The sequence below is a fragment of the Pelodiscus sinensis genome, chromosome 19 (assembly GCF_049634645.1).
Source record: "Pelodiscus sinensis isolate JC-2024 chromosome 19, ASM4963464v1, whole genome shotgun sequence".
In the NCBI taxonomy this organism is placed as follows: domain Eukaryota; kingdom Metazoa; phylum Chordata; order Testudines; family Trionychidae; genus Pelodiscus; species Pelodiscus sinensis.
This window is the reverse complement of record NC_134729.1, coordinates 7,433,040-7,457,919: the sequence shown is the minus strand read 5'-3', so window position 1 is coordinate 7,457,919 and position 24,880 is coordinate 7,433,040. Positions and strand designations below refer to the sequence as shown.

General features: G+C 51.8%; 1 protein-coding gene across 1 annotated transcript; it reads right to left on the bottom strand.

The window, feature by feature from the left end:
- Positions 1-121: 121 nt before the first annotated feature.
- On the bottom strand, positions 122-20,451 carry NEUROD4 (neuronal differentiation 4). Its single transcript, XM_075902086.1, has 2 exons — positions 19,106-20,451; positions 122-1,123 (listed from the first exon to the last, which is right to left on the bottom strand). The coding sequence occupies exon 2, from the start codon at positions 1,112-1,114 to the stop codon at positions 122-124; it is 993 nt and encodes a 330-aa protein (XP_075758201.1). The 5' UTR covers positions 1,115-1,123; positions 19,106-20,451.
- Between the last annotated feature and the right edge of the window lie 4,429 nt (positions 20,452-24,880).

Below are 24,880 nucleotides of genomic sequence, written 5' to 3'. Positions count from 1 at the left end.
TTCACATGGCTTTGGAGAAGTGATGTCCCCATCCCAGCCGTGGGCACTCCAGAAACATCTACACTGAATGGCTGCATGTCTCTTGGTTCTGAACGTTGATGTCTAGCTGTCCGCCTTCCCCTCATTCATTAAATATGGCGTTGAGCTGGGGCCCAACCACATGGTGCGGGTAGGACTCATAGCTCATGTCCATGGGGAGCTCGTAGCGGGGCACTGTGCTTTGGAAATGAGAGGGGTGCCCGTGAGCTCCACTCAGGCTCACGGAAGGGTAGTGGGCCATGATGGTGTAGGACTTCTCCAGGTCTGGACACCCATCCTGCTTCAAGGAGAAGTTCCCACTGATGCTCAGGGGAGGCGTCAGGGGCCCTTCGTAGGGTGGAGTGGTGCAGTCCGGGGGGTGGCTCCCAAAGGAAGGATCCACCAAACTTTTGAAGGTGGGAGGCTTTAGATGTAAGAGGTGAGTTTCCATGTTCCCATAGGGGGGGCTTGGCAGTCCCGGAGATTGGTAGTTGAAGGTATGGCTGGGTACAGCAGAGTCACACACCGAGGACTTCTCTTCATGCTTCTCCAGGAAGAGGGACTGAGGCCCCAGTTGCAGACAGCCGGCAACTAGGTTACTGGTTGGCTGTGACAAACCTTTGCAAAGCATCTCCACGAAGCCCTTCCCTTCTGGGGTCTGCCCCGTTTCCAGCACCTCCGACAGAGCCCATATGTAATTCCTGGCGAGCCTCAGTGTCTCAATCTTGGACAGCTTCTGTGTCTTGGAGTAACAAGGCATCACCCGCCTCAGATTATCCAGAGCATCGTTCAGCCCATGCATCCGAGTGCGCTCCCTGGCATTGGCCTTGACCCGCCGGGCCCGGAACCGTTCCAGCCGCGCCTTGGTCATTTTCTTCTTCTTTGGCCCTCTTCTCTTAGGCTTCTCTCCATCCTCTTCCTCCTCTTCCTCCTCAATGCTGTCATGCTCGTCATTAAAGCTGGCCACCATTCCATAGGGGGCTTGTCTGCTGTCCTCCTCCTTCATTTCGTCCTGGGAGCTCAGGGCTTCCTCCATCCATGACTGGGAGGTGACCAGCTCGGACATCTCTTTGGATTTGGCATATGTCTTGGTCATTCCTAATTTCTGCAACAAAGAAACCAGTGGGTATTAATAAGTCCCAGGCCAAGGACTCACTCTTCACTTCACATGCTTCAGAAATTGAATGCAAAGTCACCTCCCAAGACTACAGCACAAATCCATAGTTCATAGGCAGTATCTATCCCTCTATCTGTCTTTCTGTCTATGTGCCTACAGTATCTATCTATCTATCATCAATTTTTATTGCATGCCCATCGCTGTGGTGTCTGAGCACCATGCACATAGCTTTCAGTGACAATGATTCCTGCTAGCTTTGATGAGCTTTTCCCAGGCCAGGGAATCCCTAGATAAGGAGCTGTATTTTGGGAGCAATAGCCCCCAAGTGCTGTGCACTCTTTCATAAGAATGGCCATACTGGGTCAGACCAAAAGTTCATCTAGCCCAGTATCCTGTCTGCCAACTGTGGCCAATGCCAAAAACCCCAGAAGAAGTGAACAGAACAGGCAATCATCAAGTGGTCCCTCCCCTGTCACCCATTCCCAGCCTCTGACAAACAGAGGCTTGGGACACCATTCCTATCCACCCTGGCTAATAGCCAGGGCTCGACAAACCGCAGCAAAATCCACTTGCCAGCCCTGCACCACGCATGCGCCAGACCGGCACTGCGCATGTGCGCACCACCGGTGAACGGGGCGACCGGCTGAAATCTACTCACCATGGGCAAGTAGATATATGGATTTGTCGAGCCCTGCTAATAGCCATTGATGGACCTAGCCTCCATGAATTTATCTAGCTCTTTTTTGAACCCTGATAAAGTCCTGATTTTCACAACATCCTCTGGCAAGGAGTTCCACAGGTTGACTGTGCGCTGTGTGAAGAAATACTTCTCTATGTTTGTTTTAAACCTGCTACCTAGTCCCTTCCCCTGCCATGCTGCATGGGTGGGGTTTAATGGGTGAGCACAATGCTCCTTATGAACAGTTGTGTGCCCAGCCTCTGGAGTCAATCCCCTCTGAGGGTATGTCTACACTACCCCGCTAGTTCGAACTAGCAGGGGTAATGTAGTCATCCGCAATTGCAAATGAAGCCCGGGATTTGAATTTCCCAGGCTTCATTTGCATAAAGCCGGCCGGCACCATTTTTAAATGCCGGCTAGTTCGAACCCCGTGCCGCGCGGCTACACGCGGCACGGAGTAGCTAGTTCGGATTAGGCTTCCTAATCTGAACTAGCTGTACTCCTCATTCCACGAGGAATAACGGGGCTGCCGACAAAGGGCTTTGATGTCGACAGGGGGAACGTCCAGACTAGCGCGCGAGCCGACAAACAGCTGATCAGCTGTTTGTCGGCTCAGCACGGCAGCCATGTAAATGTAAATGAAGCTGCGATCATTTAAATCGCGGCTTCATTTGCCTTTGCCTATGTGTCTAATCTACATGCCTCTGCCGACAGAGGCATGTAGTCTAGACACAGCCAGTGAGAGCTTGTCTCTCTGAGTACAGGCGAAGAGCCTCCTGCTGCTTGTGCACATCTGCCCTTCAGGTCTCCTGGGGTGTGTCTAGACTACATGCCTCCGTCGACGGAGGCATGTAGATTAGCCAGATCGGCAGAGGGAAATGAAGCCGCGATTAAAATAATCGCGGCTTCATTTAAATTTAAATGGCTGCCCCGCTCTGCCGATCAGCTGTTTGTCGGCAGATCGGGGCAGTCTGGACGCGACGCGCCGACAAAGAAGCCTTTCTTGATCGGCACAGGTATGCCTCGTGAAACCAGGTTTACCTGTGCCGATCAAAAAAGGCTTCTTTGTCGGCGCGTCGCGTCCAGACTGCCCCGATCTGCCGACAAACAGCTGATCGGCAGAGCGGGGCAGCCATTTAAATTTAAATGAAGCCGCGATTATTTTAATCGCGGCTTCATTTCCCTCTGCCGATCTGGCTAATCTACATGCCTCCATCAACGGAGGCATGTAGTCTAGACGTATCCCTGGATTCCAGTGACTGAGTTTTATGGATTTGTTTTACTCCCTTAAATGTCACTGTGAGTATTTGGAGTCTGAATTCAATCAGCTCCATGAGGCTCAGGCCCTGCACTGCCTGGCACATGGATGGATTCGTCTCATTGCTTCATGGCCAGTTGGAAAGCAAAAACAATGGGCGCGATGCTCTTCTTTGTGCTGGGAGTATGGGGGCGGAGGGAGAGCTCCTGCAGAACTGGGGTCATGGAAGCCTGCAGGGTGCACAGAGGTGCTGACTCAGCCCTTTTGGGGAGGGGACTGCACCTTCCCTGCTCCGCCATCTTCCCAATCTACCCGCAAATGTCCTGTGGCTCATTGGGGTTCCACAGAGCATGGGGCCCTCCTGCTTTCCTGTGCTACCGACTCAGGGAACAGGGGTCCTGACTGGCTGGGAGAGGGCTCCCAACATAGAAAGGCTGAGAATTACTGAGCTAAGGAAAGGCTAAATAGTATGTGTGGGGTTGCTGTGCAAGCCACTGGTCTAGCTGGACAAAGCCCCTGCGTCAGTGCCACAGAAATGCCACCCAGGCTTCTTTTGCAGGATGATTGGCCACAATGAAAGAGCTGGGGGGTCAGGGAGGAGATCTCAGGAGGAGGCGCCTCCTGAATATGCAGCCCTGGGATGTCTGTCTGTCTGTCTGTCTCAGTGCATGGCCAGATCAGGGGCAGGTCCTCACTCGCCCAGGCAGTGCCAGGGAGAAGCACTGAGCAGACGGTGCCCCACTGATGGACAAGAGGAAGGCAGGTTTGGTGCATCAGACACAGGCCTTGAACTCAGGAGAGCTGTGTTCAGTCCCTGGCTCTGTCACAGACTCCCTGAACGACCTCAGGTGGGTCACTTAATCTGTCTGTGCCTCAGTTCAGTTTTCCATCTGGAAAACGGGGACAATGGCAGTCCCTTTGTCTGTGTACATGGTAAGTTCCCTGGACAAGGTCTGCCATTCCCATGGATCTGTGCAGGGCCAGCCTCAGTTGGGCCTGGGCATGGCCGGGGCATGTAGGTGCTCCTGTATCATATAAATGAACATGTCAAACCAAATGGATCGGATGGGCACGGTAGATCTCAACCTGAGCCTTTGAGACACCCTGGTTCTCCCGCCATGGTCGCCAACCTGCCATCTGATCTGTGGCAGGAGGAATGTTCCTTTGGGAGCCCCCAGGATGCCTGGCATGCACTGAGTTGTTTCAGTTCTTGCAGATCATTTTAAAGCAGGCATTGTGAAACCTGGTCTCGGTGGGAGACAGGGCAGAGCTCTCTGTAAGCTGCTCTGCTTTTTATTTCTCTGCCTTAGCTCCTGTAACCTGAGCTTGTTTGCCTGGAACTTCGTTTACCTCCGCTGCATAATTAATGCAGTCACACTACACAAAACAGCCCGGGTTTCATGTTAATCAGTCTCCCGAATCCTGTCAGCTCAACTGACTCATTTAATAAAGCTTAACATGTAAGCCGCTTTATTGAAAGTGTGCCACCCAAGCAAGGGGTCCCCAGGCCACACCACCCATCCATCCCATGTGGAAAATCCTGCATTTAATATGCATGATGGGGCTTGGGTAGTGGATTAGGGTGTTAATTGCGCAAACATCCGTCGCATCCAGCAGGGCCAGGTGGGCACCAATTAGCAGCAGCAAGAGGAAGAAGTCGCAGGATGTTTTCCCTCGGAAACCAACGTGGGCAAACATGACAGGAAAGATTTTAGAGCCGGGTCTTTGGAGGCAGCCAAGCCTCGAGGGGGCATGTCTCTCTCTGCGCTCCGGCGCAGCCAGGGACTGATCCCTCCCCGGGCGTAAGGAGAGGCAGGTTCTGTCTTGCTCTAATCTATACTGTAGTGGGCACAAATGGATTGTCCTAGCCACAGCTATCCCTGCGAGGGGGACCCGCAGCTGAGCCCTTGGGACAGCTCTCCAGCCCTGTGGCACCAGGCGCTGCTGTTATCTCACCAAGCTACTGGCCATTGCCCTGTCAGTATCAACTAGCGCTCCCAGAAAGTGCAGCTCCAACCCTCCATGAGCTGTGCTGAGCAGGCTGCCACTGACTGGGCTCCCCTCTCTCAGGGAGCCAAGGCTGGAAGCCAAAGCTAGACAAACTGAGACTCTAAAGGAGGCACCTTTGGTTTAACAGGGCAGGTAACTAGCCATGGAACAATTGGCCCAGGATGATTCTCCATCGTCCTGGCAGGTTTTCTAAAAGTTTTTCAACCAGGCGGGGCAGGACTCTGGCCTGTGACACCAGAGCTCAGCCCCCATTCTCACCTGAGAATTGGTCAATAATGTTCTTGTGCCGAAGCCACAATGGGATTTAGTGGCTGGTCACTCCTTGGCTACGTCTAGACTGGCATGATTTTCCGGAAATGCTTTTAACGGAAAAGTTTTCCGTTAAAAGCATTTTTGGAAAAGAGCATCTAGATTGGCAGGACGCTTTTCTGCAAAAGCACTTTTTGCGGAAAAGCGTCCATGCCAATCTAGACGCGCTTTTGCGCAAAAAAGCTCCGATTGCCATTTTCGCGATTGGGGCTTTTTTGCGCAAAACAAATCTGAGCTGTCTACACTGGCCCTTTTGCACAAAAGTTTTGCGCAAAAGGGACTTTTGCCCGAACGGGAGCAGCATAGTATTTCTGCAAAAACACTGACAATCCGTGCGCTGTGCGGAAATGAGATCGTCAGTGCTTTTGCGGAAATTCAAGCGGCCAGTGTAGACAGCTGGCAAGGTTTTCTGGAAAAGTGGCTGATTTTCTGGAAAAACTGGCCAGTCTAGACACAGCCCTTGAGTTTAACGGGGCTCTCAGAAACTGCAAAGGGGCACGACTAACTTGCCAGCATTGCTCAGTTTGACAGGAACGCAGGAAAGTGAACAGTGCAGATGGGGTAGGATCAGGGAAGTGCTAGGAACCCACAGCTGCAGGGTCTGCGGGCAGGTGGGGGGGGTAGGTGTCTCCTGAATGCTATTTCCACTATTCGCAGAGTGTGTGCACATGTGTCAGAGAGACTCAGGGAGAGAAAGAAGGAGAAATGCCCAGCCCCACAAGACTTGAGCATGCAATGCTTTATCACAGAGACGATGGCCATTCGTATAGCAACGTTCAGGCTGAAAGTTGAAAGGTCTCAGTGCCCTTTAAAAACAGAGCAAACTAAAACTAACGCTTCACTGGAATCACTTTATTCTCCCCTGAAATGCAGCCACCTTTAGGGCTGTGTCTGCACTACAAAGAAAACTCAGAAAAAGACACGCAAACTGCAAACCTCGGTTGGCAGATTTTTTTCCACTTTTCTGCCAAAAGAGGGTTTCCCAACATTTGACCCGCCTACATGGGACCAAATGTCAGGGAAAAAAGTGCCTATTTCAGAACATCCCTTCTTCCTCGTAGAACAAGGTTTATAGGGATGCCAAAAAAAGGGTCTGCTTTTCTGATTTTTTTTTTTTTTTTTTTTGGAAAAGCAGATGCATTCCTTGGACATGACAGAGCTTTTCCGGGATACCTCCAGGAAAAGCTCTGTAGTGCAGACATAGCCTTGGATGGCATACAGAGGCTATTAAAGGATGCATCTACATAGCAAAGTTATTTTGGAATAAAGGCCGTTATTCCGAAATAACTATGTGAGTGTCTACACAGCAATAGTGTTATTTTGAAATTTTTTCGAAATAACAGGAGGCTTATTCTGAAATCTGTAAACCTCATTCTAAGAGGAATAATGCATCTTCTGAAAGAGTTATTTCAAAATAGGGGCTGTGGAGACATGGCAGCTGCAGTTATTTTGAAATAAGCATTTCAGAAGATATCTTCCAGAATAACTTATTTCAAAATGAATGTGGAGTGTAGACGTAGCCAAATAGTGCACAGAAACACGGCATAATGATCTGCAGCAGGATAAGGAAGGGAGACTCCCATCTCTAGCTGACAATTCAGGAAGAATGTGATCTGGCTCCTGAGTTAGAATTTGGGGAGGACACCCTAACGCTAGCAAAACATGCTCTGTTGACTTTAAAGTCTACAAATGGGCAGCTCCTCTAATATCCCTAACCCAAAGAACCTCTCAGAACATGGGGTCCCTAGGAATAAGAGCATAAGAACGGCCACACTGGGTCAGACCAAAGGTCCATCTAGCCCAGTGTCCTGTCTGCCAACAGTGGCCAATGCCAAGTGCTCCAGAGGCAATGAACAGAACAGGCAATCATCAAGTGATCCCGTCCCTGTTGCCCATTCCCAGCTTCTGACAGACAGAGGCTGACAAACACCATCCCTTCCCATCCTGGCTAATAGCCACTGATGGCCTGATCCTCTATCAACTTTTTTAACCCTGTTATAGTCCTGTCCTTCACAACATCACCTGGCAAGGAGTTCCACAGGTTGGCTGCGTGTTGTGTGAAGAAATACTTTCTTTTGTTTCTTTTAAACCTGCTGCCTCTTCATTTCAGTGGGTGACCCCTGATCACACTGGGGTTTGGACTCAGTACTCAGGGTGTGAGTCTGCAACTCTGGCTTTTGCTGAGTCCTGTAGATGCCAACAGCTGTTGAGCTCCGTGTGGCTAATGATGGGATCCAGAGCTCCTCAGCAGGACAGGCTGTGCACCATGAGAAGGAAGGGAATGAACAGCACCTCTCCCAGGAACACACACAGGGGCTTTGTTGGCCTTGCACTGACAAACCCAGCTGATTTGATCAACGAGCTGCAGGATCTTATCACCAGCTAGTACCTGCGGCAGCTCAGACCAGGGCAGGGGTGTCATGAAAAAGCCAGAAAGCAAACAGGTTTGTTAATTGGACCTTTTACATTTCCCCCATTTTCAGTGAAATATTCAATGTGAATCGCTTTTCCAAAATGAAATGAAGATTTTTGTTTCATTTTAAACCATTTTGGTTTGACTTTTCTGGGATTTTCCCCCTTTCCTCACTTTTTTATATTTTTCCCTTTTCTTTTCAATAGAAAAATGGGGGACAAAAGGGGTAAAAGATTTAACAATTGAGCAGAATTTATTGCAAAGGCTGGGAGGCTGAGCCTGGGTGTCTGGGTTAATACACATTTGGGAGAGACACCGAGAATCTCACATCACAGCGCAGGGGGACCCCGGGTCACAGAGCAGACAGCACCCCCACTACGCCACAGTTACATCTTGCTCGCCAGAAGAGCCCATTATTACACACTTGTTCCCCACATTGCTACTTTTAGACTGTGATCCAGTCACCCCAGACTGTCTCTTTCTTAGGCTTACTAGACAGAGCTCCTTGAGTCTTCCACTTGAACGTGGGATTTCTAATCATCCCCAAGGGCTCTGCTCTGCGCCTTCACTTCACCAATATCCTTCTTGATGGGGGGCACTAGAGCCAGACACAGCAGTCACACCAGAGCCAGGTGCGCAGGTACAATAAACCTCGCTGCTCCTACTTGAGAGTCCCCTGTTTATGCCTACTGGGATCACGTTCACCTTTCAGCCACAGTGGCACCCTGAGAGCTCATGCCCAATCGATTGTCCACGAGAGCCCCCAAATCTTCAGAGCCACTGCTGCTCCAGAGTGAGTCCCCACCCTGGAAGCAGGGCCTAGAGCCTTTCTTTCTAGCTGGGTACACTCACTGCGCTGTATCCAAACGGATATTGTTTGCTTGTACCCAGTGATGATTTTGTTTTCTTCCAAGTCATGATAAAGATGTTAGCTGAGAGCCAAGAGCCAATCCCTGTAGGACCCCACTGGAAACAGACCTCCCTGATGACAATTTTCTATTTACAGATGCATCTTGAGACCTACCCAGTTTTCAATCTATTTAAGGTGCCATTTACATTTTACATTGTTCTAATATTGTAACCAAAAGATCTGCTTCATCAAGTCAGATGCTTTTACCAGAACCTAAATATATTTTACATCAACACTGATACTGTTATCAACCAAACTTGTAATCTCATTTTAAAAAGCTACCAACTTCGTCTGCCAGGATCTATTCTCCAGAAACCCAAGCTGATGGGCATCAATGGCATAAGAATATAAGAACAGCCATACTGCGTCAGACCAAAGGTCTATCTAGCCCAGTATCCTGTCTCCCAGCTGTGGCCAATGCCAGATGCCCTTGAGGGAGTGAACAGAACAGGGAATCTTCAAGCAATCTCTCTCCCGTCTCCCATTCTCGGCTTCTGATAGAGACTAGGGACACCATTCCTACACATCCTGGACCTAACCTCCATGCATTTATCGAGTTATTTCCTGAACCCTGTTAATGTCTTTGTCTTCACAACCTCCTCTGGCAAGGAGTTCCACTAACAAGGAGTTCCATGTGCCGTGTGAAGAAAAACTTATTTTTGCTTGTTTTAAACCTGCTACCTATTAATTTCATTTGGTGACCCCTAGTTCTTATGTTATGGGAACAAGTAAATAACTTTCCTTATTCACTTTCTCCAAACGAGTCATGATTTTATAGACTCTATCATACCCCCCCACCCCCGCCCTTAGGCTGTGTCTAGACTCCATCGATGGAGCTATGTAGATTAGGTTTGTAGGCAACGGCAAATGAAGCCACGATTTAAATAATCGCGGCTTCATTTAAATTTACATGGCTGCCGTGCTGAGCTGACAAAGAGCTGATCAGCTGTTTGTCCGCTCAGCGCGCTAGTCTGGACGCTCCCCTGCCGACATCAAAGCCCTTTGTCGGCAGCCCCGGTAAACCTCATCCCACGAGGAATAACAGGGCTGCCGACAAAGGGCTTTGATGTCGGCAGGGGAGCGTCCAGACTAGCACGCTGAGTGGACAAACAGCTGATCAGCTGTTTGTCGGCTCAGCGCGGCAGCCATGTAAATTTAAATGAAGCCGCGATCATTTAAATCGCGGCTTCATTTGCCTTTGCCCAATAAACAAATCTACATGGCTCCGTCGACGGAGCCATGTATTGTAGACATACCCTTAGTCTCCTCTTTTCTAAGATGAAAAGTCCCAGTCTTTTTAATCTCTCTTCATATGGGACACACTCCAAACTCCTAATCATTTTTGTTGCCCTTTTTTGAACCTTTTCCAATGTCAATATATCTTTTTTGAGATGGGGCAACCATACCTGTATGCAGTATTCAAGATGTGGGCATACCATGGTTTTATATAGAGTCAGTAAGATATTCTCTGTCTTATTTTCTATCCCTTTTTAAATGATTCCTAACTTTCTATTTGCTTTTTTGACTGTCGCTGCTCATTGAGTGGATGTTTTACAGAGAACTATTCACAATGACTCCAAGATCTCTCTCTTCAGTAGTTGTAGCTAAACTAGTCCTCATCATACTGTAAGTATAGCTGGGGTTATTGTTTCCAATGTGCATTACTTTACCTTTATCAACATTAAATTTCATTTGCCATTTTGTTGCCCAATCACCTAGTTTTGTGAGATCTTTGTGAAGCTCTTTACAGTCTGCTTTGGTCTTAACTATCTTGAGCAGTTTAATATCTCCCAATTTTGACACCTCACTGTTTACCCCTTTCTCCAGATCATTTATAAATAGGTTGAATAGGATCGGTCCTAGTATAGACCCTTGGGGGACACCTCTCTCCATTCTGAAAACTTACCATTTATTCCTACCCTTTGTTTCCTGTCTTTTAACCAGTTATCAATCCATGACAGGACCTTCCCTCTTATCCCATGACAACTTACTTTACTTAAGAGCCTTTGGTGAGGAAACTTGTCAAAGGCTTTCTGGAAATCTAACTACACTATATCTACTGGATCCCCCTTGTCCACATGATTGTTGACCCTCCTCAAAGAATTCTAGTAGATTATAAAGACATGATTTCCCTTTACAGAAACCATGTTGACTTTTCCCACAACAAATTAGGTTATTCTATGGGTGCATCTAGACTGGCAAAAACTTGCCGGCTGTCTACACTGGCTGCTTGAATTTGCACAAGAGCACTGACTTTGTAATGTACAAAATCAGTGCTTCTTGCACAAATACTTTCACGATCCCGCTCAGGAAAAAGCCCTCTTGCGCAAGAATACTTGCGCAAGAGGGCCAGTGTAGACAGGGAAGAACTGTTTTGTGCAAAAAAGCCCCGATCGCCGTTTTCGCAATCGGGGCTTTTTTGCGCAAAACAAATCTGAGCTGTCTACACTGGCCCTTTTGCGCAAAAGCTTTTGCGCAAAAGGACTTTTGCCCGAACGGGAGCAGCATGGCATTTCCGCAAGAAGCACTGATTTCTTACATGAGATTGTCAGTGTTCTTGCGGAAATTCAAGTGGCCAATGTAGACACAGCCTTAGAGTGTATGGCTAGCTGCTCTTCAAACTCCTTTTTGGCTTTTCTTATTATATTTTTACACTTAATTTGCCAGAGTTTATACTCCTTTCTATTTTCCTCACTAAGATTTAACTTTCACTTTTAAAATGATGCCTTTTTATCTCTCACTACTTCTTTTACTTGGTTGTTAAGCCCTGGTGACACTTTTTTGGTTCTTTTTTGGCATTACCCTCCTTTAGGTCACTATTCATTGCATCCCGTATCAGCTGCTCCAGTACCCTGCCCAGAGTTGATGTCTGGCTGACAGGTCTATAATTGCCTGGGTCATCCTGTTTACCCTTTTTGAAAACTAGTCCAGTATTAGCTTTCTTCTACTCTTCTGGAATGTCCCCAGTTTTGAGGCTCTGTCCCTGGCTCACCTGCTCTCTCTGTGACCTTTCTCACATCACTTGGCCTCTTTGGCCCGCTGCTCTCTCATCTGTGGCTTTGTCTCACAGATGGCTGAAAGGATCAGTGTAGTGAAGACTGTGAGGTGCTGAGACATCGGGGCGGTGGGGAGGGAGGCAGCAGGCTAGTGCCCTTCCTGTGGAAATACTGAGGGGGCTCTGTCCCTGCACAAAATTGGGCATGGCCCAGGGTGGGGTAGAGGTGAGAATGGGACTCAGAATTGGGACTTGACAGGGCTGAAACAGGCCTAGGAGCAGGCAGGAACCCTGGGGCTTCTCCTTTCCAGCCTGGAGCTGCTTAGAGTGGTCTTCCTTCTTCACCTGCCTGCCAGGCAGTGCAGGGGGGCACCTAAGCTCAACCTCCTAGGAGGGCAGGATTGGAAATCCCTGTGGTAGGGGATGCTGCCCACTGTGAATCAGCACAATAAGGACTTTTAAAAATATATTAAGAACAAAAGGAATCCGGAAAATGGCATTAGTGCATTACTAGATGAAAAGGGAAAATTCTCAATAACAATACAGAAATAGCAGAAGTGTTCAATAAATATTCCTGTTCTGTATTCAGGGAAAAACAGATAATGTAGTGTCACTTTATGATTGTGATAACATTTCCTCCATCCCACTAGTATATCAGGAGGCTGTTAAAAGCTGCTTCTAAATTAATTTAAAATCAGCAGGTCTAGCTAACTTGAATCCAAGAGTTCTAAAAGAGTTGGCTGGGGATCTTGCTGGACTATTAGGCTATGTCTAGACTACATCCCTCTTTCAAAAGAGGGATGTAAATGAGCCCAATCGAAAGTGCAAATGAAGCATGGATTTAAATATCCCGTGCTTCATTTGCATATTTGCGTCCAATAACTTTTTTCAAAAAAGGTATTTTGAAAGTGATACTACAGTCTAGACATAGTTATTTTGGGGGAAAAACCCTTTTTCAAAAGAACCTGTATTCCTCATTTTTTTTCAGGAGTATGGGTTCTTTTGAAAAAGGTTTTTTTTTAAAGAACCGCATCTAGACTGTGGTTTCACTTTCAAAATACCCTTTTTAGAAACAGCGATAGGACACAAATATGCAAATTAAGTGCGGGATATTTAAATCCATGCTTCATTTCAGTAGGGCTCATTTACATCTAGATGAGCCCTTAATGTTGAATTTCAATAAGTCTTGGAACATCAGGGAAGTTACAAAGGACTGAAAGAAAACTACTGTTATGATAGTATATTTTAAAAGGTTAAACAGATTGACCAGTAATTATGGCCTATTAATCTGATATCTTTTTTGGTGAGATTACAAGTTTGGGAGGTAAAGATAATAGTGTTGTTGGAACTGACTTGAACTTCTGTAAGGCTTTGCCTTCGTACTGCACAAAATTTTGATGAAGCAGTGACTGAAAATACTTTGGGGGTGATGGTGGATAATCAGCTGAACATGAGGTAGATCCCAGTACAATGGGGTGGCCAAAAGGACTAATGCAATTCTTGGATGCCTGAACAGGGGAATCTCAAGTAGGAGTAGAAGGTTCTTCTACCTTTGTAATGGGCACTAGTGTGACCACTGCTGGAATCCTGTGTCTACCTTTGGCATCCATAATTCAAAAAGGGCAGTGATAAATTGAAGAGAGGTCAGAGAAGAGCCAAGAGAATGATCAAAGAATTAGAAAAGCTGCCTTATAGACCACAGGAGCACAAGCTATTTAACTTAAGAATGAGAAAGTTAAGGGGTGACTTGATCAGTCTACAAGTACCTGTTAGGCCCCTGCATGAGGAGCAAACATTTAATATTTAATGGGATCTTTGGTCTAGCAGGGAAAGATCTCACATGATTCAGTGGCTGGAAGCTGAAGCTAACCCAATTCAGACAGGAAGTAAAGCATGAATTGTTCACAGGGTGCATAATCAACCACTGGAACAATTTGCAGAGGGTTGTGATGGACTCTCCATCGCTGACTAGTTTAATATTGAGAATTCTGTTTCTAAAAGTTCTGATCTTGGAGCTCGTCTCTGGCAAGGTCCGGCTGGAGGATCACAACAATCTCATCTGGCCATGGAATGTGTGAATCTAGGAATCCCTGCCCAGTGTCCCAGTGGGGCGCTAGGGGACATTGTGCTTCTGCAAGGGTCATCTCTAGGGACTGATTCAAAGCCAAGCTCCCAGAGTCTGTGGTCAGTAAATATCGCAGAAGGAAGAGGCAGCTGGAAACCTGGGTTAGCAATGGTGCCTGCTTACACCACCTAGGGTGTGTCTAGACTACATGCCTCCTTCGACGGAGGCATGTAGATTAGCCAGATCGGAAGAGGGAAATGAAGCCGCGATTAAAATAATCGCGGCTTCATTTAAATTTAAATGGCTGCCCCGATCTGCCGATCAGCTGTTTGTCGGCAGATCGGGGGAGTCTGGACGCGATGCGCCGACAAAGAAGCCTTTCTTCATCGGCACAGGTAAACCTGGTTTCACGAGGCTTACCTGTGCCGATGAAGAAAGGCTTCTTTGTCGGCGCATCGCGTCCAGACTCCCCCGATCTGCCGACAAACAGCTGATCGGCAGATCGGGGCAGCCATTTAAATTTAAATGAAGCCGCGATTATTTTAATCGCGGCTTCATTTCCCTCTTCTGATCTGGCTAATCTACATGCCTCCGTCGAAGGAGGCATGTAGTCTAGACACACCCCTAGTCTACTGCCAAAGGGGCCACAGTACTGGCCAGGATCTGGACCATGGATTCCTCCATCCCACCACCTGGATCAGAACCCATTTCCACTGCAGTTGGGAACCAGGCCAGCTCATCTGCCCTCCTCCCCACTCTTGGCCTGTGTGTTGAAGTTTCTGGGAAAATGTATTTCAGTGTTTACCCACCCTGATAGGTAAGAAGCTTTTCCTAATGTCCAACCGAAACCTCCCTTGCTGCAGTTTAAGCCCATTGCTTCTTGTCCTATCCCTAGAGGCCAAGGAGAACAATTTTTCTCTCTCTTCCTTGTAATACCCTTTTAGGCCCTTGAAAGCTGCTGTCATGTCCCAGCTCGGTCTTCCGTTTTCCAAACTGAACAACCTCTTTTAAACCCGTACAGCTGCAATGGCAGAAGTGCAGTCACCGGTGGAATGGGATCAGAATCAGGCCCCAGTCAGCAGCAGAGCAGGCGCTGTGCTTAGCTCCAGGTCCCTGCCTCAAACTTACAAAAACCACCCAGCCAGAACCCCAAAGCAGTCATGCACCAGCTCTGACCCCCTTCCCACTGGCGCCAGATCCTGCAGCTCTCTGTGCTCAGTGCCCTGAAAACCCCACCCCTAGTGCTGGAAATGCAGATGAGGGGAGGGATCAGCGCTTCTCCTGCTCTGACTGCGACAGCCTGCACACAGCTGTCTGGGAGGCAGAAAGAGTCCAGAAAGCAGCTGGGTTTTTATCCACCACAGCCAGCCCCCCATGCTTGCACACCCACACCCAAACAGCCACACACATACTCAGCTGTGCATGTGAACATGCATGTACACAGAAACACTCACAGCACACGCATGGGCACACTAATGCGTACACGTGCTCATATGTACATGTGCACACATACAAGGGATGCATGTACACACATACAAGGGATGCATGTACACACATAGGCACAGATGTACACACACACTACTGCAATCTGCAATAAGTAAAGTTTCAATGCGGGGTCACAGCTCAGCACTTCAGCTGGGAGAAATCCTCCTTGGGAAACTGAGGCTAAAGGGTCAGAAAGGGACGTGAATCAGAGTCACTCTTGCACTAGGACACAGGGGCATGAATCACTAACAGGCAGCAGCCAGGGCACCATTTAGGAAGGGAGAGGGGGCTGATGCCCACCTTACCAGGGCACTGCTTGCTCTACTTCCCCTTCCCTCACTGTCAGGGAGCGAGAGGAAAGCACCCAGCTTGGGTCACTTACACCTCGGCCCCTCCTCTCTCCGGCCAGGGATGCTGGACTAGCCCATGGTCCAGCAGCAGCACTCAGAGCCAGCAGCTGGGTGCAGTTGGTTACAGAGATGGGAGACAGTGCCTGGCATGAGAAACGCCCAGATCTCAGGAGTGGGAAGAGGGTGCGCCCAGCACAGCCAGGCTCCGAGTTTGAGTTTAGGCCTCTTGGTGCTGCCAGCACACCAACAAGAGAAACCAGAAGAAATCCATGAATTGCTTGAGGGGGCGGGGGGAGGGGAAGACCCAGACAGCAGAGTCAGTTACTGCAATCGCAGTAATTTGCATATTCAGACACCGGGAGTTGATAAACCAAGAGACCCAAAGTCATGTCAATGGAAATCAGGTCATGAAACTGGGCAGGCCCTTCAGGGTCTGTGCTACTGCCCTTATGGAAAAATTACAAGACGCAAATAACATGTGCGACCCTCCCTGACTGAGTCCAGATCTTTGTTCCCCTCTAAAGCTTAGACCACCTCAGAGGTGCAAAGCTACTACGTCTGCCGGCTAGAGAAGCTGCTCCTCTAGCACAAGCAGAGGAAGCTGGGCTGTTAGCCTTGAAGAGACACTTACCCTGAGCAGAGAGACACAAGCTCCATGCTAAAAAGAGCGGTCTGGATGGGGCAGTTGGCAGGGGCTTGGGCTGAGACCGAACCCGGGGTTTGCAGGGCCTTGGGCGCAGGTGGCTCACCAAGGCTACCACAACAACCATGTGGCTATTTTCAGTTTGCCAGTCCAGGCAGAACTAGCCAGTTGTCTCCCCAGGTCAGCTTCCAGCTGCACTGAAGGCAGACCCCATGACAAAGGCTTACAGCCCACTCAAAGGCCCTAGCTGATGGCTGTTATAGGAAACATTCAAGTGCCAGAGCTAGCTGGGACGCTGCTTTGGTGGGGTGCTGGTCCCTTTCCCCAACGATGTGCCCAAATCACAAAGCCTTCTACTCTCTCCTGCGTTGCAGCCCCCTACACGCCACTGGGACCAGCAGTTCCCTGGGGTGAGTCCCAGTACACATCAGAGGCTGCTCTGGGGCAGCAGACTTAGCAGCCTGGTACTGGGGGAATAGCAACAGGGGTCATGGTGACTTCTGCTGCCCCTGAGGCTCAGATGTTTCCTTACCCAGGCACCGAGACTCAACTTCCCGCCCTGACCAGCTCTCCAGGAAGATCCGTGCCTGGAAACATTCTCTCTTCCCTGGTGTTAAATGCCTGTCACTCACATACACAGCCTCCCCGAGCAAAGCTAATTAGTTACTCTTGCCTTACTCAGGCCAGTGGGGGCGGGTGGGGAGTAGGGACCATGCAGTACACCCAGGAGCTCACGTTTCAGTGTTTCTCTTTGGTGGACCCCATCAGCTGAGTGCACTGCGCTGCGGGAGGAGAGCCAGTGACCCCGTGGTGTGTTTTGCAAGAGCAGGGCAGTTAATTCCGGTGTCCTGACTAAATCCCAAGCTAGGTAATTCCATTCTCCCCCACCTAAACCCCTCCACAGCTCCAGTGGCACATGCCAGTCTGCTGTACGTCCTCACTAAGCCCTTGTACAGTGTTGCTGTGCCCTGTTCAGGAGACACTGCTCCCCCCAGAGGTGGGTCCCTCCCAGTGGCTACCTGCTTGTGAATGAAAAGTGCATAGGCACTGGAAATGCAAACAGGCCAAGTGCCAGCAGGACAGCTGGGCCAACCCCTCGGAGCCTCTGGGGGCCTCTGCTCATGATGTGGTCAAGGACCATTCCCCCCAAAGGCTCTTAGCAGCCCGTGGAGCTCAGCTGCTCGGTGCTTTTGCCAGCGATGAGCCAGAGATCCCTCGGCCGATTCCTCTGCACTTTCAAGCCCCACCAATGCCATGTTCTGCTGTCAACCCTGAATGCCCCTGGCTGGCATCTGCGCTGGCTCCTGCCTAGGTCATTTCAGCTGCCCCAGGCTGCCTGTCCCCCACTTGCTCACTTGGGGCAGCTGTTTACTACATTGCAAACTTCTCCCCGAAATGGGAAGAGCCAGGGAAGTGAGGGAGCAAGGCCCAGGGGTCGGCTGGAGTATCCAGAGGAGGGTTTCAGGAGCCAGGCAGTGCGGTGCAAGCAAGGCAGGCACCCCGGCAGGGTCCGCCGGGCACGGGCGGTAGGAATCCTCTTCTAAAGTGGTTGGTGTTCATCAGTGTTTGGTACCAGCTGGGAGCTTTTAGAATTCTCGAGCGGCTGGAACATGAGGGCGGGAGGGAGAGAGGGAGAGAAGGGCGGAGGAAAGAAGAAAGAAGGGAGAGAGGGAGGAAAATCTCCTGGCCCGGGGGCCTCTAGCACTTTGTGTCCCTCCCCAGCTCTCTCAGCAAACGCCAAGGGCAGGAAAACGCTTCCCGCGGCGCCGCCCGGCACAAGGCGGAGCGGAGACCTCGGGGAAATGCCCCGTTCACTCATCCGCCCGCTTCTGGCGTTGCTGGCCCGCGACACGGAGCCACAAGCCAGCGGGAACTTCGCTCGGCCGGGGCAAAATTTCCGAGTCACAAACTCTCACCGCGGCCGCGGGGGCCCGTAGGCGGCAGCAGGAGCTCGCAGTCGGGCCCAACCACTCCCGCCCCACAGACCACGCTGCCCGCGGGGCCTAACGCGGCCCGGGCCACAGGGCTCCGCAGCTGTCGGTGACTCGGGGCTTCTCGCCTCCGGCGGGGGAGCTCTGGGGAAGGATGAATTAATTGTGGGCTCGCCGGGGCTCCCTGCTCGCAGACAGCCCCGGCCCCACGCCCCCGGTCCGGCTCCGGGCTTCAACTCGGCGGTCAAGTGGATCCGAAGCGCTGCCCCATTTCTGCCTCGTCCGAGAGCGTCTGTTATTCAGCAAGCCCGGAGTCTGCTTTGGACCCGCAACTCACCCCGCACATCCCAGCCACGGGACCCGCAACTCACCCAGCTCCCAGCCACGGGACCCGCAACCCACCCAGCTCCCAGCCACGGGACCCGCAACCCACCCCGCCACATCCCAGCTCCCAGCCACGGGACCGCAACTCACCCAGCTCCCAGCCACGGGACCCGCAACCCACCCAGCTCCCACACAAGGGACCCGCAACTCACCCCGCCACATCCCAGCTCCCAGCCACGGGACCGCAACTCACCTCGCACATCCCAGCCAACGGGACCCGCAACCCACCCAGATCCCAGCCACGGGACCCGCAACCCACTCAGCTCCCAGCCACGGGACCCGCAACTCAACCCGCATATCCCAGCCACGGGACCCGCAACCCACCCCGCACATCCCAGCCACGGGACCGCAACTCAACCCGCATATCCCAGCCACGGGACCCGCAACTCAACCCGCATATCCCAGCCACGGGACCCGCAACTCACCCCGCAATCCCAGCTGGCAGTTTGAAATCCCGCCCGGGGTATTTGCTTTCCCGGAGACCAAAGGGCCCGCTCGGCCGCCCAGTGCCACCAGCGCGCCGCGGCCGCAGCCTCACCTGCAGGAGCGCAGAGCGGGCCGCTGGCCGAGCCGCCGCCGCCCCCGAGCGAGTCCTCGCCGGCGCCGCTCTCAGAGGCCGGTCGCCATGCCGCTCCGCCCGCCCGCGGGTTCAGCACCAGGGCTCTGGCCAGCTCCGCCCGAGCCCCCAGCCTGCCCGCGCCTGGCCCCGCCCGGCCCGAGCGAGGCTGGGCTGCGCCTTCTCGGCCCCTTTCCGGACCACGCTCCCCTCGGGCAGCTCCCGGCTCTGCGCGGTGAGCCGGGGCCGCGGCAGTTTTGAAAGATTCCCCGGAGCAATTTCTGCACCACTGCTCTGCCTGGGACTCCTCCCCTTTCCGAGGGGCCGCGGTAAGCTGGGGCTGGCAGGCTCCTCCTGCTGGCGGGCCGGCCCTCCCAGCGCTCCTGCGGCCGGCTCCGAGACTTCCCAGGCGGGACCTTGTACCCTGCCAGCACCGAGTACAGCACCGAGCACCCGACCCCGCCTGGGCTGCTAGCACCGACCAGCGTCCCCAGAGCAGCCTAGAAGGGACCAAAGCCCTTCAGTGCCACGGGCTTTCCAATTGACTCACCTCCTAAGTGCCTAAGTCCCTTTTGAAAAAGGTGCCTGTCATTGCCACGCTTTTGAAGAAGGTCTTGTATCTCTAGAATCAGAAGGCCCTTCTAAGTTCTGGATTGATTTATCTGTGGCATGTGCCATGTTAATGCAGTTTAGTTGTAGTAGTACATGAGAACATAAGAACCCAAGAACGGTACTGGGTCAGACCAAAGGTCCATCTAGCCCAGTATCCTGTCTTCCAACAGTGGCCAATGCCAGGTGCCCAAGGCTATGTCTATACTACAGGGAATGCATCTACTCTTCCAAAAAAAATTTCCTAAGAGCAGACGCACTTTTTTGGCATCCCTGTAAACCTCGTTTTATGAGGAAGAAAAGTTGTTCTGAACATGGATTTTTTCCCTGACATTTGGCCCAATGTAGATGGGCCAAATGTTGGAAAATCCTCTTCTGAAAAAAGACGCAGAAAAAATGCAAATTACGGTTTGCAATAAGCATGGCTTTTTCCGGAAGAACAGTGTAGTGTAGACATAGCCTCAGCAGGAGTGAACAGAACAAGCAATCATCAAGCGATCCCTCCCCTGTCACCCGCTCCCAGCTTCTAACAAACAAAGGCTAGGGACACCAGCTCTGCCCATCCTGACTAATAGCCATTGATGGACCTAACCTCCATGACTTTATCTAGCTCTTTTTTGAACCCTTTTAAAATCCTGGTCTTCACAACATCCTCTGGCAAGGAGTTCCACAGGATGACTGTGTGTTGTGTGAAGAAATATTTTCTTTTGTTTGTTTTAAACCTGCTACATGTGAATTTCATTTTGGTGACCCTGAATTCATATGTTATGGGAACAAATAAATAACTTTTCCTTATTCACTTTCTCCAAATGAGTCATGATTTTATAGACCTCTATCATATCCCCCCTTGTCTCCTCTTTTCTAAGATGAAATGTCTCAATCTTTTTAATCTCTACTGCTGCTGCTACATTCAAGAGTAATTTTCAATTTGCATAGCACAGGGGATCCCTGGATTAATACGTGCTTGAGCCAGAATGGATTTTACCAAAAGAGACAACCACCCTGGATTGAAAGGCTCCAAGTGATGAGCAACCCTGTCCCTTGGTCCGTTGTTCCAGGAGCTAATTGAACCCACCCTGTGTCTGTCTTGCAAACTCTTTTGAGCACAGACCACATCATCTAGCACCTTCAACTCGAAAATCATGATTTGGGCCTAAGCAAGCGTGAGTTGAGTTTGAAAAGAACCATAAATGTGGGATTGTTTCTATTTGCCTGCTGGTGTTTGAACCAGGTGGTCACGATCTAGTCACATTGCCAGAGCGGCCCCTTCAACCAAAAGGGCAAGAAACTTCCTTCCCTATTCAGCTGAGTTCTCAGGGGATCACTTGACTCCCAGAGCTGGGGCTTTAAGAAATGCTCCAATTATCATACAACTTGTAACACTCACAGGAGTGGATAACACGGTTCTCCCCTTATGTCTGTGCAGCACCTGGCACCTTGACCTCAGCCAGGGTCTGTGCAGCACTTGGTACAACAGAGTCCTGATCTTAGTTAAGTTTTGTGCAACCCTGGGTACTGCAGGGTCCCACTTTCAGTTGGGCACTGAAAGTCCTCATCATCTCTATTTCCCTGTGAATGGGGATGCTCAGATTTTCTCCCAGACAGGCCTGGAGCCCCCATCCTTTAGGTCAGTGTCAGCAAGGGCCCTGAGAGGCTCACGGCCTCTGGTATTACCACTGTGCTGGCTGCTGGCTGGTTTCCTTGACAGCACACAGAGCTCACTTCTTTGAGAGATCCCCTGCCTACGCCAAACCTGAGGCCACTGCACAGTAATTTGGGGCACACACACTCATTTCCTTGGGAGCCTGGGATTACAGGGAATACTAATTAATTCATTAATGGATTGACATCTAAGGTTCCACCTCTGGGCTTGGCTGCTCTGGGAACTCAGGGAACAGATTGCAGCCAATAAATCTGCCTGTTGCCACAGTCCCCCCAGCTCCGTATCGAATATCGCCCTCTCCCTTCCTGGCAGATGGTTCCAACAGGTTTGGACTCCTGCCTCTATTCGGAACTATACAAAGAGGGAGAGCGGCCGGCCAATGAGATGAATCTGGAAGCGGGGGTGGTACATGCAAATGTCCTTGCTTTTCTGGCCAGCCCCGGCCCTCAAATGTCTGAGGCTCAGAGAATGAGCAGCAGCCTGCCTGGCCTCCTCTGGGCTGGGTCTGTGAGTGACCCCAGCGAACTGATGGGGGAGATCATGGCCCATTGTCTGCAGACAGGCTCCCTTTCACGGCAGAGCCAGAGGAGTCCACGTGCCACAGACTAATCCTATTGTGAGGAGACTTTACATCTGTTCCAGTTAAGGGGGATGCCCCCTGGGAGCTTTCTCTCAAGATGTTCACCTTTCTGCTCAGATTGCCGGCTCCTCCTTGCTCCCCTCTTAGGAATAATACGGGGGGGGCTAGACCCTCCTTTCAGGACCGGTCACTCACCAGAGCCCTTTGGAACTGGCCTCTGCGGGCAGCATGGCACAGAGGGAGGTTGCGCCAATTTGGTTTCATCGCAGTCAAAAGACACATTCCAGTGAGCCTCCAGGGCAGAGAATCAGGCTCTGAGATTCTCCAGAGGGGCCTTTCCATGGCCGTGTAGCCAGACCTACAATGGGCCGGTGCAGAGGAGGGGACAAGTGTCAGGGAAGGTAAAAGGCACAAGAACAATTTCAAAGGTGCCTCAGCCCCAGATTGTTGAAGCCAGCTAGGCTTTGCTGAGTTCACTGCGCTGTGATTTACGCCTCATTTTCTAAGGGGGCTTGGGCGCTCCGAGGCCCCTATGGTCGTGGGCCTCAGTCCAGTTCTGGGCTCCACTGCAGCTGCCACCGTGCCCCCTGGGTGCTGAATTCATTCAGTGCCTAAGTCACCAGGGGAAATGTTCCCTGGGCACCTGTATCCCTGGGTGACCCCAGAGAGATCCACAAACCAGAGAGAAATAGGCAGAGATGTGGCCCATGGGCCCTGATCCAGCATGTGTGGTCAGAAGCCAGCTCCCAGCTCAGGCCCTATGCACCATCCGGCCGGGGTAGGAGCGACGGTGACTAGGTTACAGAGAACAGATGCCTGCTGATGGGCTCTGCAGTCGAGCGGGGGAAGGTCTCGCTCCATCCAACTGGGGCAGCTGCAGCCAGACATTCAGCCTGGGAATCCGGTGGAAGGTTTTCCCGCTGGCGCTGCTTAGCCCCCAGAGCAGCTCCACGTGGGTTGTGCCGGACTCTCCAGCACTGACAATGGCTCAGTGCACGTGGGATGCTGATCTAAAAGCTCAGCTCTAGGCTTTATTTAGGGTTGCTGGGGGCTAAGCCTTCCCTGGCACAGCAGCCACTGACCCCCCGCCCAGCACCTGGGCCCCATTGGCCCTGTCCCTTCCCCAAGGCCGTGCTGCCTGCCCGTTAGTCCTCCACACACACACACACCCCCACACAAAAATCCCCCTGCTTGCTGCATCCCTCCTCCTCTTGGGAGGGGAGTGAGGAGGGTGCAGCAAGCCAGCGTGTGGGCAGGGATGTCGGGAAAGGGGGTGAAATGTCTCAATCAGGAGCTGGGGCTGGCCTGGTGCTGGGGTCAAGGGGCTGGTGGCTCAGCTGGGTGGTGGAGCAGTAGACCAATCTGGCACTGGAGCCTGCCTGGCTTGGCTGTGGGGGGCCCTCAGGGGCAGGGGCCAAAGGCGATGTCTGAGCTCAGGGGCTGGGGGGCTTGGCCCAGTGCAGGAGCCTAGAGCCAGTGGTGGTTTAATCCCTGCCCAATGGCCCAGTGCTCGGGTTGGGAGCTGAGGTGCTGGGGGCAGCACACACAGGGAGCGACAGTGCTACACAGACAAGAAAGCTCCTTCCCGCGGTCACACAGCAGGTCAGCGGCAGGCTCAGGACCAGAGCCCCAGCACTTGGACTCCCCAGCCAGAACTGCATGTGCTGCTCCTGCTTGTCTGATTTGATTGTCCCCCTCCCCCATCCGCAGGGGGAGCCATTTCAACACGTTTGTCCCAGAGGCTACAGGGAACATGGACAGTTCAATTTCAGCCTCTTTTCTGGGCCTGGTTAGTGCCGGAGGGTCTGGAGAGTTGGGTTTGAATCCTGACTATGCTGTTGAGCCCCTTCTGTAACTCAGTTTACCCCTCTCTACCAATAGACACCACCTCCACAGAGTCCCCCAGCAACATGAGGTCTGCCTGCCATCGGGCAATTCTCTCTCTCTGCCTTGATTTTCCTGTCTGTGTCAGGACAGTCACTCTGCCCTACCCTGCGGAGAGGGGCTGGCATGCAAGTCATGTTGGCCAAGCACTTTTGAGACCCCCCCAGACAAAGGATGCAGGGCGCGCGCAAAGAACATGAATACTGAGCATGTCTGGCCCTCGTCTCCACCTCCAGGGGACAGCCGGGGCGCAGGGAAGGGGCTGGCCACAGGAGTCGTAGGGACTGCTTGGCAGCAGGGAACAGGACCCGGCTCTGGTCACTCGCTGTCACCGAGCCCAGCTGCCAAGCGAGGGCAGGGCGTGTCCATGTGCACACACACGTGCAGCGCTCCAGGCTCCTGCACCATGTCAGGGGCATAGGGTGGGGAGACAATCTCCCATCCCCCAGCTTTAGTGCCAGGCCAGGCCCCTCGAATCTCGCTGCTGCCTCCACTGTGTGAGTGGCTGGAGCACTGGGCCTGCCAGGCAGGGTCTCTCCCAGGCGCTGGCCATGCCAGCACCGCACACGGGATTCTGCTCCCCCGAGCCGCCTTCAGCTCTGCTTTGGTGACTCTGAGCCAGATGCCCCCGAGCTCCCAGTAGCGCCCCTGCCAGAGCGTCTCCCCTTTCAGTGCACATGGCCCCTGATTGGATTCACTGCTGCACATTGTATTCCTCTGGCACGCTGCACGAGCAGCCCCATCTGCCAGCCCCCGGCAGAGCCCCTCCCCCTCCAGGGCCCATGGGACACGCCTGTCCTGACACTATTCAGCTCATGTCATGTTCAAAGCAGCCAATCAGCACCCGAGGCAAACAGACGGCAGCACTCTCACCGCAGCGGCGACAGGCCTGGAAGGGGCTAGTGCACAGCAGAGAGCAACTGGGAAAGGGGGACAGGGTTTTCCTGGGCCCCACTGCCCTGCTGCAGCAGGATCGGGGCACCTAGGGTTGGTTGGGGAAGGCAGGCCATGCCATGCTGGT